Source organism: Gossypium hirsutum, chromosome D04 (assembly GCF_007990345.1).
Source record: "Gossypium hirsutum isolate 1008001.06 chromosome D04, Gossypium_hirsutum_v2.1, whole genome shotgun sequence".
Lineage (NCBI taxonomy): Eukaryota > Viridiplantae > Streptophyta > Magnoliopsida > Malvales > Malvaceae > Gossypium > Gossypium hirsutum.
This window is the reverse complement of record NC_053440.1, coordinates 32,055,103-32,066,551: the sequence shown is the minus strand read 5'-3', so window position 1 is coordinate 32,066,551 and position 11,449 is coordinate 32,055,103. Positions and strand designations below refer to the sequence as shown.

The window sequence follows — 11,449 nt, the reverse complement described above, 5'->3', positions numbered from 1 at the left end:
CGATTCGAACTCGAAATTCGAAAAAAAAAATTCGAGTTGATTCGAATAACTCGATTCGTTTAACTCGAAATTTAAATTTTTTTTCGATTTTTTCGAGTCGAATCGAGTTTTGCTCACCCCTAATAGTAATCTTGTGTTTGGTTGAATGGAATGGAGTTGTAATAGCATAATGGAAAAAACTAAAATGACTAGAATATCCTTAGCATAAATTTGTTTAGGTAAATGATTATTGTTATTGTTATTAAATTTTAATAAGATTATTAATATAAATAATAAATAATTTAATCATATTTTAACATAATTATTATTAAATATAATTTAATAAAAATATATAATTTAATAAAATATATGAATTTACTAAAATTATAAGATATAATATTATAAAATATAATTTAAAATAATTATTATTAAATATAATTTAACAAAAATATATAATTTAATAAAATTCTTAGTATTAAATATTCTTATATGAATTTACTAAAATCATAATATATAATACTATAAAATATAATTTAAAATAATTATTATTAAATATAATTTAACAAAAATATATAATTTAATAAAATTCTTAGTATTAAATATTCTTATGATTGTATCAACATAATGAATTAGGGGTTTTCTTCATATTCTCAATTATGTATTCCATTTCCGACCGTAAAGCACCTTTCAACTCATCTCATCAGTGATTTTCTGTCCATTGATAAATTAGGATTCTATTGTTCGTGCATCAACAATTTCGAATTCTAAAATTTAGAACGTAAATTTTATTTTCTCAATTTCATTTTTGTTTCTAGATTTGACTTGAAACAATTTTGGTCTTCAATGTTGTTTTCTTCGTTCATTTTAACTTCTTTTTTTGTTATATTTTTTGTAAAAGGATGGATTTTTTTATGATTAAACTTTTAGACATGTTTATTTTCAATTTTTTCCACGAGCATTTAGATAAGAAAAATATTAAAACTATTCAAAAGTTACTTGTTTGCTTCAAAACGAATTATATAAGGACTAAATTGCTCATTTTTATATTAGAGGACCCAATTTGCTCTTGAATTTCTAATAGTTTAACCAACAAAAGTCTTACATGACCTAACAAAAAACCTCTCCAACTAAATTGCACGCATAACTTGTTTAGCAAGGTTCATTATATTGTGATACAAGAAAACTGATCTGAGGCAGTACATGAACTGTCCTCTTTCTCCTCCAGCGTTCGGCACAACTCATCTGCTTCTTCCCTGCATTAGTAAACTGATCACTTAATTTGCTTATATAAAATTTAACATGCAAATACTATACACATTCTCTTAGACATGCTAAAGAGTAAAGACTTCAAAACATGGGGCATATACCATATACATACTTCTAGACATGTTCATTAGTGGTTTAACACTACTTTCTTTGTTTTTGAACTTTTTGCAGTTCTTTATGGGACACATACTTTCTTTGTCAATGAGAAAGTTATTTAGAACGAACAGAATCGCGATCACTATAAACAAATTTAGATGTGATTTTTAAGAATAAAGAACTGGAATCAGAAAACCATAGAGACAGAGGACAAGGGGTTTGCATGCAAAGGGGTTTTGCCAATCACCACCAAGCCCTTAATGGCTTAGTACCTCAATGTGCCGAACGCTCGATGTTTCTGCAATGCTGGCCAACTGCATGGTGCTTGATTGCAAAATACGGTTAAAGATGTCGGGCACCTACATAAATATACGACATTTAGTAAAAATATTAGTGTTTACCGAACAAAAGAAGAAAGGGCCCTTAAATATAAATGAGGTGCTTATACTTTTTGTTTGCCATCTCTTGACTTTCTCTGTATTAATGAAGGGCTTTTCCCATCTGAAAACATAACATCTCCGAGGTCCTCCAAATACCCTCTAAGCTCGGATGTAGGAATTGTAGAGGAAGAGTTTTGCCTGACACATATTAAATCTTGACCACCGATAGCCATGCCGACTATTATGTGTGTTCCATATGTCTGTATGAACCTACCAAAACACAAATTATTAGATATATACTGCATATTATACTACAACTATTGACAACAACCACAGCAATAGCAATTTTATAACTTTACAATGGACTAGAGTAACTTATCCTTGTCTCAAAATTTTCCAATTAGGCAATAGAAGCACAATTATGTAACAGTTTATATGCCGAAAGTTCAATCTAATGATCAATAAACAGAATTCTACTTCTTTGAGAGAAAATGTTCAGAAATTAGCTAAAATTGCATAAGAAAGTTGAAAACACATATTGCAGCTCCTTCATCATCCCACATATAATTAGTTACACTATATTTTTACAGCATACGGCCACATGATCGACCTAACCAGTTGAGAACCACTTTAATTCAGCATAACAATAATATATTTTCTTTAACATAGGCAAGCGTTTATAAAGTAGGGTCACCAGTACTATTTCTTCATTCATTCAAAAAGCATCCGCATAATCCATATGATTCTTAATGCCAAAAATGTGCAAACAATATGTGGAAAAGTTACCTAGACAAGGTTGCTGGATCCCAATGAGGTGGAACAGACTTCTTAACTCTGTCGTTTAGAACAAGTGGAAATGTTGTAAGGTGTAAATAATACAACGAAATAAAGTAACCATCGAAAGCGAGAGTTTTGGTGTCTGTAGCATCATGAAGCCAATTTCCACTCAAATCGAATATACTGTTAAGATACCCTGAAGGAACTTTTCCTTGTATAGAAGACTTTTGATTAAGTAACTCAGACATCTGTAAAAGAAATAAGATTTTGGAACAAATGTAAGGTACAACATCAATAAAACACCAAATTGAACAAACTGCATAATTCTATATACTTTTCTAGCCTTTTCTTTTTTCAGATTTCTTCATCGTTAATGTTATAGAAGTTTTCAGCATGATAGATAGTAGCTATCTGATTAATATCAGCCATTATTAACAATTAGTTAACCTCAAGCTAGTTGTTATTTTTATTTAAGAATTCATGAACAAACATTCATGCTTGCAGGAAGAAGGATAGGCGAAAATTTTACAGGCCAGTGGAGACCAAACATTCATGAACAAGCAAGATGCAAAATCAACTGCCTGGGAGTTCAACATCGTGGTTCATAATATCTTGTTACTTGTAAATAACTTCTGTGGATCATTTCCATCATTGATTACATTAGACATTGTAATATAGAGAGATGGCCAATTCAGAGAAAAATTGATGCTAATATGATATGTGGATGGTTAAATACTTGGAAGCATTGAACTATCTAAGTTAGCATTGCACTTAAGGTGATTACAAGATGGTCAAAGTTTTGGAAGATTTGCCTCACATGTGAGATTACTACACACAATCATAAACACATTTTGCTCAGATCCTACTTAATATACAGCAATTGTCTAAATTACTGCCATTTCCATAGGCTAGTGAGTGTAAACCACAGCAACCGAAATTTACATTTCACATTATGCTTCACCATCCAAGAATCATCAATGGGTACCAAAAGGTGAAATAGGGAGAACACTCTGTGCAAAGCATTAATGCAGTCAAGTTGAGCTTTCATGAAATAAAATAATATCAGTTTCTAGGTCGGGCTAACCATAAGGAGCTAAGTGCCCGGAGCCGAGAAGTGTAATCACTAAAACTAGAAGGGCTCGGGCTGCTTGGCGTGTGGTCAAAATTCAATTTTTTTCAGAGAACAGAATGAAATGTAAAATGTTAGCAAATAAAAAACCTTTCTTGTATAAGGATGTCAGGCAATGGAAAAGCACCGACACAGATCTTCCCCTCTCGTACTGGTGTCAACGGAATACGAACTGTCAAGACATCGTTGTTCGAAAATGGACACAGATGACTGGCGGTCGGCGAGCAGATGAAGAAGAAGAAGCAGTCTACTGATGAGTGATGAAGAAGAAGCAGTTGTGGTGGCCGAAAGGAAGGAAAAAGTTATGGAATCAGAAGAAATCAGAAGAAGCAGTTAGAAGGGTAAAACAGGGTAGAAGAAATTGGGAGAACTTAATACGTAGCAAAACTGAGCTTTCCTTCCGGAATAGAAATCGGTGGATTTTGAGGATTAGGTCTGTAATGTATTAGACCCGTAATAGCAGATTAAAGGGGGATTAAGCGGGGCCACCGATTAGGGGTGTAATGGCTATGCCAATACACCCAACCAAACATGCTGTTAGGTTTGAATTTTTCATGATTTTGTTAATAAAATAAATTTAATGGTAATTGTGAATTTATTTAATCTTGTGTTTAATTTATCAAATACAATATGCTTGATATGATTTAATTCGAGTTTTAAGGTTGATCTGATGAAAGTTAATTCTTAATATTATTAGTTAACTATAAATTTTCATCAACTTAACTCTAAAACCCAAATTTTATACTAAAAAGTTAGCACTGTTAGAGGTAAGCAAAACTCGAGTCGACTCGAAAAAATCAAAAAAAAATTCGAATTTCGAGTTAAACGAATCGAGTTATTCAAGTTAACTCGAATTTTTTTCGAATTTCGAGTTCGAATCGAGTTGAGTTTTCGAATTCGAATAACTCGAATAACTCGAATAACTCGAATAATTCGAATATCAAACTATAATATTTTACATTTTTACCCCAAACTCCCAAACCTTTTTACTTTTCCCTCCAAACTTTTACTCCTTCCCACTTTCCCTCCAAAACTTTTACTCCCCTCCCCTCCCAACCCCCCAATCTACCCAAAATCCATTTCCCACCAAAATTTTACTCTCCCATTTATTTTTTCTCAAAATTTTACTCCCCAAAACCCTCAAAACCTTTTATTTTCCCCCAAAATTTTTACTCCCTCCCACTTTTTCCCTAAAACTTTTATTCCCTTCTCATCCCACCTCCCATCTATCCCAAACCCTCCCCCCTCCAATTTTTTTTTAATATTTTCCCTCCAAAATTTTACTCCCCCCTATTTACTTTCCCTCAAACTTTTATTCCCCAAAACTTTTTACTTTTCCCCTAAACTTTTACTTCTCACCCTTTACTCTCAAATACAAAATCAATTTATCCAAAAAAAATCACTAAACATAAATAGTAATAATTTTATTTATATCTACTATTTATATTATTAAATTAAATTTCACATTTTATATTATTTATATTATTGAATTGTTTAGTCATATTGAATATTTATATTAAAATTGAATTATTAATTATGCCATAAAATATTCGTGTTAAAATTTTATATTGGTATCAATTTCACATTTTATTTTTAAAATAACTTTTATTAAACAATCATATTTTTACATTTAATATATTTTTTAATTCTAAAATACATAGTGACAAAAATATGAAGATAATTGAAACAACTAAGCAAACAAAGAAGCTAACCAGTATATAAAAAATTAATAAATAAACTATGAAGTGATGAAAGTTAATAAAAAATTTGATTAAGGTGGACGAATTTTATTACGATGGGTGACAATGGTTACAAGGACCCAAAATTATTTTTTAAAATTTAACTCGAACTAATATATTCGATTCGATTTGATTCAAATTCCATCTCACACGACTCAATTCGAGAAAACTTCAAATAAAGTTAGGATGATAAAATGAGATTCGAAAACTCGATTAACTTGAAAATTTTCGATTCGATTCGATTCGATTCGATCGAATGCTCACCCCTAAGCACGGTTACCTTTATGTACCAAAATGTTTAATTTTTATCAAATACAATACTAAATTATTTATTAAACCAAAGGAAAATTGCAAAGGAAATCCCTAAAGAAACATAATGGGTTCATGTTTTACTAGTTTCATGTGGCCCAACTAGAATCCAACCCAAAGTCGATAATCCAGATTCTGGACCAACACCAACGAAGGACACTTCAATGGAAAGACAGAAAAAAATACTGCCGAACCTTATCCATCTTCCAGCCATTTCCCATTTTAATTCCTTTCAGAATATCCCATTTCTTTTCATTGTTTCCATTGGTCATCCATTTCTTCTCTTTGGAGAAATATGTCAGCTCCTACACTCTCCATGGCAGCCGGTGTTGCAGCTGTCTCTTCTTCACTCTACAATAACACCAAACCCTCCTCTCTTTTTTCTTCATCAATTCACTTCCTTCCTTCAAGACTTAGCTCTAAGCAGTTAAAACCTTCCAACCTCAAAACCCAAAGCCTCAATTCCCTTCCTTTGTCTCTTAACTTATCTCTCCCACGTCTGCCCTGCTTTTCAGCAGCTTTTGACAGCTTTCAAGTTAATGAAGATGACCAAAGCAGTGGAGAAGAATACTCAGAAACAGAAACTCAAGACCTTGAAGAACAACGACAACAAGAGGAAGCTGAAGAAGATAAGGTTTCAGAGTCTGGCGGTGAAGAAGGAAAGTTGTATGTTGGGAATTTGCCTTATTCAATGACTTCTTCTGAGTTAACTGAGATTTTTAGTGAGGCTGGTAGTGTTGCTAAAGTGGAGGTTTGTGGATTTTTTTTTCTTATTGTTTACCATTCGATTTTGGGTTATCCTACTTTATTTTCCTTGTTCTTTTTTTTTTCTTTGGCTAATGGTTTTTTCTTGTTTAATTTTGTTTAATAGATTGTTTATGATCGAGTTACGGATAGGAGCAGGGGATTTGGCTTTGTAACAATGGGGAGCGTTGATGAGGCCAAAGAAGCAATTAGACTGTTTGATGGATCTGTAAGTTCAATAATAGAGTTTTATTTTGACTTTCTACATTAGCCATTGCTTGAACCTTCAATTCCCAATGAAATATTATAAATGTATAGACGAAAAGACCATAAAGTAGCTTCTCCTTCTTTTTATCACTAATTTGTTTGCATTGCCTGATTAAACATTTGGTGTTGACTGTTAGAAGTACTTCAGTTTGAATTCCGGTTTTAATCATTATCTCAACTTAGTCTTAGATTAACTATGTTTATCTGTTATGATATCAGAGCAAATATTGCTCTAAAGAGCTAATATTTGGATCCTGCATGATTGATCTTCTTCTAACGGTCAACACTCCTAAAACCACACAAAAACCCTCTACTCTTCCATCCTCTAATGTCAGATTCAATTAGATTATATGATTATTAGGTTTTCAATTGAAGGGTATTTATTTGATTTTTGGAGCACCATTTATGTGGGATATTCCATTTTGACTTACTAGTAAACTGTTTGTTCCTAATTGCTAACAGCAAGTCGGAGGTCGGACAGTGAAGGTGAACTTCCCGGAGGTCCCAAGAGGAGGTGAGAGGGAAGTAATGGGACCAAGGATTCGGAGAAGTTACACAAGCTTTATCGACAGCCCTTACAAGATCTATGCGGGAAACCTAGGTTGGCGTGTCACTTCAGAAGGTCTCAGAGACGCATTTGATAGCCAACCAGGCTTGTTGAGTGCTAAAGTCATCTATGAAAAGGACACAGGAAGGTCTCGTGGTTTCGGATTCATTTCCTTTGAGTCAGCAGAGACCGTTGAGTCTGCGCTAACTGCCACGAATGGAGTGGTAAGAGTCTGTTACTGAATAACTCAGCATTGAAGTTTGTTTCCCTTTTTAATGTGTGTTTCAATATGGTCATGCTTGTAGGAGGTTGAAGGTCGACCTCTACGATTAAATATGGCTGCAGATAGAGCTCCACGTACTCCTTTGCCTGCCGAAAATAGTCTTGAAAGCAGCGAATTGGTTTCAGGCGTCACTGTTTGATAGGTATACTAAAACAAATAGGTGATTTTGAAAGGAGGATCTAGAAAATTATGCAGATATATTACCTTTCACTTCCAGATTATGTTTCCATAAATATCATTTTCCACCTTATTCAAGAACTGATTAAAAATGTGTTGCATGTAAATCATAGAGCGAAGGGAGATGATTCACTCGACTTCTAAATTTTGGACTATATGTAGTTCTACATTGTTTGAGTTATGCATATTATGACAATTCCAAAAGCAAAAATTCCCATAGACATCCATTCTGATTTGGTTAGATAGTCACTTTGATTCTTTCTTGTTGCACTAAGGTTGAGTTGGCCAATTATGAACTTTGGGTCTTGATAAATTTCTTGGCAATTCCCATGAACCATGATTTGCCTAACGCACGAAATACCTAAAATTGCAACCAGAAATACCTGCAAGTGTTCTAGCTGAGCAATGTCACGGATATCTTTTGAGCAAACCCCTCGGATTCCTTGGGGGTCCAATATGGAGCGGTAAGGTGTGGTCTTGGTCTTGAGAATTTTCGGTCAAGACCGGGACATCAGCATCCTGAGTACGCATCTTGATGACAGGACAGGGGTCTTAGTGAACTTCTGGCTAGACCAATCCTTCATTGGCGGAGAATGATAAATTTGTTTGGAGAGATGACACAGAGAAACTTCTCAATAAAAAAGGTATACGAATTCCTTTGGGAGGAATGGTGATAATAACAAGAAGTGGAAAGCCCTTTGGAAACTCAACCTACCCTTGGAAAATTTGTAACCATTATCTCCTGCGACAGGCAATACGTCTCTTCCTCGAGGGCCATATGGTTTGGATGCCCTCTCTTGCTAGCCTTAAATTTTAACTATCATCTTTAAAAATTTTAGAATTTTATCTTGAGTATTTAACAAATATATGTGCATTAGGAGTACATAATAAATTAAAATTTGAAAGAAGCTGATCGTATTGTTTATTAGTTGATATGCCGAATGCTGTTTATTTCCTTAAGCCAACATTCAGAGTTTCAATTTCTTAATATATTAAAATATGACAAAAGCTTATCGTATCAGTTAAAGTGGTGTTGCATTTTTTTAATGTTTTGTTTTATTTTTTGAATTTTTTCATTTTTTTTTTAAATTTTTATACTTCTTTATTCATTTTGAATAAATATAGAGACATGATTGTTTAAATTTAAATCAACATGGAGAACCACATTCCAAATATGTATTTTTATAATTTATTTGAAATTATTTTAGAAAAGATTTTTGGCATTTAAACCAAAGTGTTAAGTGGCAGCTACCATTTATTTAATTAAAAATTAAATTCCTCTTCAGTCACCCACCATGGTTGAATTTGATTCCGAAAGCAAGAAACTGGCAAATATGTATATTCAGGAACCAGGTCACCCACGAACTATATAATATAATATAATATAATATAATATAATGGAACACTATTTCATTTAATAAACAGTAAAATATATGTACTAGTAACAAAGAAAACAGAAAAGAATTCAACCAAAAAAACTAGTTACACGGAAGAATCTATAAACCAATCCAAAGAAATAATAAGATGCAAAATCTCGAAATCTCAATGAACAATACTGCATAGCTAACATGTCAACCTAAGGTCAAGCAGTAGGTGGAGCTGGTGGGGTTGATGTGGGATTGTTGTTACCACCGCCGCCGCCACCGCCATTGTTTTCCCATGGTCTAACAGTGAACAACACCACAAATAAGACGATCACCAGCAACAGTATGATAGCATAACAAGTCCATTTCCGGGTGTTTTTCTGGTAATTCCTAGCTGTTTGAAGCCTCTCAGTTCCTCCTCTCACAAATGAATTAGCCCTATTCACATGGCTCTCGATATCATCCAATTGCTCTCCTTGAGCCTGAACCAGCACCGCCATGTCCAAGAAAACTTGATGCAATTCCTTGAGATTCTTCTCCAAATCCTTAGCAGCATCATGCCTTTCTTGAATCTCATTGATGGTGTCCAAAATTCTGCCCCTCCCTTGTTCTTGAATGGCTTTTTGCAAAAAACTCTCACTCTCTCCTTCAAATCAGAACACAAACACCAATCTGAATTGCTAATTAAACCAAAACAACTACGAATTTTAATTAAACATTACTGCACTATATGAAAATCATTCTAAGATTAGATTATGCCCGAATTTTCATTTAAATATTTCATTGATAATCAAACCAAATCATCCATGAATCCCGCAGTTTCCCGGAAAATTTCCTAGCGTAGAGCAGCTAAAACTTGAAATAGAAAAAAAGAAGATGAAGCTGACCTGTTGAAATCAAAAGATCAAGAGTTTTCTCATCTGGGTTTTCTCCTGTAACCGTGAAATATCTTCTTTGAACAGTTTCTCTATACTCTGACGAGATCTTTTCCCTCAACCCATTAAAACTCTCCATAGAATCCTTCAACTTCTTTCTCAGCCCGTTCACAACCGACGTCCTCGTCCTGTCCGAAGAAGAACCCGGTCCACAGCCAGGTAAACTCCGGTTAGAGGCGTTGGAGCGGTCAAGCGCTTCCAACCTAACCTTAATGAGCTTGGCCTTTTTCAAGGCCATGGCTACATCAGCATCCATCTTTGCTCTCAATTCTTTCACGGCTTTCGCATTGTGCAACGTCTTGCTTCGCTCGTGAGACGCTGAAAGGTCGTCGTTTAGCCTCTCGAGTTCTTTGAGCTCGTCTTTGATGGACTCGACGTCTTCGAAGAACTTGTCGAGGTTAACACCGCCAGAGGTGGAGGAGGACTGAGTCATCTCGATTACATGGTGATCAGGGGACGCCTCTTCGCTCCGGAAGCGAGAGAAGGAGCCTGAGAACAGATTGTTCATCTTGGGGATTTCAGGATCAGAAAGAAATTATATGAATATGGGTGCAAAAGAAGGGTGTATCAAGTCATAAACATGAAAATCTTGATCAGAAAAATGGGATTTTGAGAAAAGGGTGAAAAACAGAGATTTTGAAGGTTGAAGGAGGCAGCTGAGGGGGAAGGTGGGGTTTTGGTCAATGAAGTCTCGAGTTTCAACAAAGGGGGGTTGAAGAAGTCAAATGGGGAAGGAGAAGGTAAGATAAACATATAATTGTTTATTGTTTTTTTAAATAGGAAGGAAGTACAGATTTGAAAGGGGAAAACGAGGAAACATCTTGGAAAGGGGAAGAAAATAAAGAGGGTCATGACTGAGTCAGGAACCGAGTCTACCAATGTTCTTACGAAGAATAGTTGAGGGGGGCAAAGGGAAAACGCGTTGGGGGGCGGGGAAGATTTTTGGTTTGGGTAATTGATTTGATTTGATTTACTAGTAATTTGTTCATACTCTTAAGCATAAATTTTAAATTTTAGATGGATTTTAATTTAATTTGTAGTTGTATATAAAAATTTTAATTTGGTGTAATTATACATATTAAACTTTAATTATGGCTTAAATATGTAACTTGAAATATTATTTATATATGTAATATATAAATATAAAATGATGTTATATCAATAATTGTGTTAATAATTTATCAGAATTGAATCAAATCAAAGTTTCATATATAAAAGTACACCAAATTAAAATTTATGTATATAATTACACATTAAACTATAATTCATAAATGGTTTTGAGATTTTTTTTGTAGAAAAATAAATTGTGGTTTGAAAAAGGCTTTTGTTTGTGAGGAAATCAATCATTTGAATAGTTTAACAACTAAAAATTAGGTAAATACTAGTTGAAACGTGTAACTTTTATTTTTATAAGTTTTAGGGAATATTTTTTATTAAATTCAATAAAGTAACATAAC

General features: G+C 33.7%; 3 protein-coding genes across 3 annotated transcripts; 1 reads left to right on the top strand and 2 right to left on the bottom strand.

The window, feature by feature from the left end:
- Positions 1-999: 999 nt before the first annotated feature.
- LOC107898433 (MACPF domain-containing protein CAD1) lies at positions 1,000-2,044 on the bottom strand. The gene is made up of 3 exons (XM_016823911.2): positions 1,790-2,044; positions 1,614-1,700; positions 1,000-1,232 (listed from the first exon to the last, which is right to left on the bottom strand). The coding sequence occupies exons 1-3, from the start codon at positions 2,024-2,026 to the stop codon at positions 1,218-1,220; spliced, it is 339 nt and encodes a 112-aa protein (XP_016679400.1). The 5' UTR covers positions 2,027-2,044; the 3' UTR covers positions 1,000-1,217.
- A 3,788-nt stretch (positions 2,045-5,832) lies between these two features.
- Positions 5,833-7,914, top strand: LOC107899408 (RNA-binding protein CP33, chloroplastic). Its single transcript, XM_016825113.2, has 4 exons — positions 5,833-6,426; positions 6,547-6,648; positions 7,149-7,457; positions 7,539-7,914. Exons 1-4 carry the CDS (start codon positions 5,971-5,973, stop codon positions 7,653-7,655), a joined length of 984 nt encoding a protein of 327 aa, XP_016680602.1. The 5' UTR covers positions 5,833-5,970; the 3' UTR covers positions 7,656-7,914.
- A 1,174-nt stretch (positions 7,915-9,088) lies between these two features.
- Positions 9,089-10,954, bottom strand: LOC107899409 (syntaxin-121). The gene is made up of 2 exons (XM_016825114.2): positions 9,945-10,954; positions 9,089-9,703 (listed from the first exon to the last, which is right to left on the bottom strand). Exons 1-2 carry the CDS (start codon positions 10,498-10,500, stop codon positions 9,276-9,278), a joined length of 984 nt encoding a protein of 327 aa, XP_016680603.1. The 5' UTR covers positions 10,501-10,954; the 3' UTR covers positions 9,089-9,275.
- Between the last annotated feature and the right edge of the window lie 495 nt (positions 10,955-11,449).

Coding starts and splice junctions, on each gene's coding strand:
- LOC107899409 (XM_016825114.2), bottom strand. CDS start 10,500: ATGAACAATCTGTTCTCAGGCTCCTTCTCTCGCTTCCGGAGCGAAGAG. Junction 9,704..9,944: donor TGATCTTTTGATTTCAACAG/GTCAGCTTCATC, acceptor TCTGATTTGAAG/GAGAGAGTGAGAGTTTTTTG.
- LOC107899408 (XM_016825113.2), top strand. CDS start 5,971: ATGTCAGCTCCTACACTCTCCATGGCAGCCGGTGTTGCAGCTGTCTCT. Junction 6,649..7,148: donor TTAGACTGTTTGATGGATCT/GTAAGTTCAATA, acceptor AATTGCTAACAG/CAAGTCGGAGGTCGGACAGT. Junction 7,458..7,538: donor TAACTGCCACGAATGGAGTG/GTAAGAGTCTGT, acceptor TCATGCTTGTAG/GAGGTTGAAGGTCGACCTCT.
- LOC107898433 (XM_016823911.2), bottom strand. CDS start 2,026: ATGCAGTATATATCTAATAATTTGTGTTTTGGTAGGTTCATACAGACA. Junction 1,701..1,789: donor CAAGAGATGGCAAACAAAAA/GTATAAGCACCT, acceptor ATATTTATGTAG/GTGCCCGACATCTTTAACCG.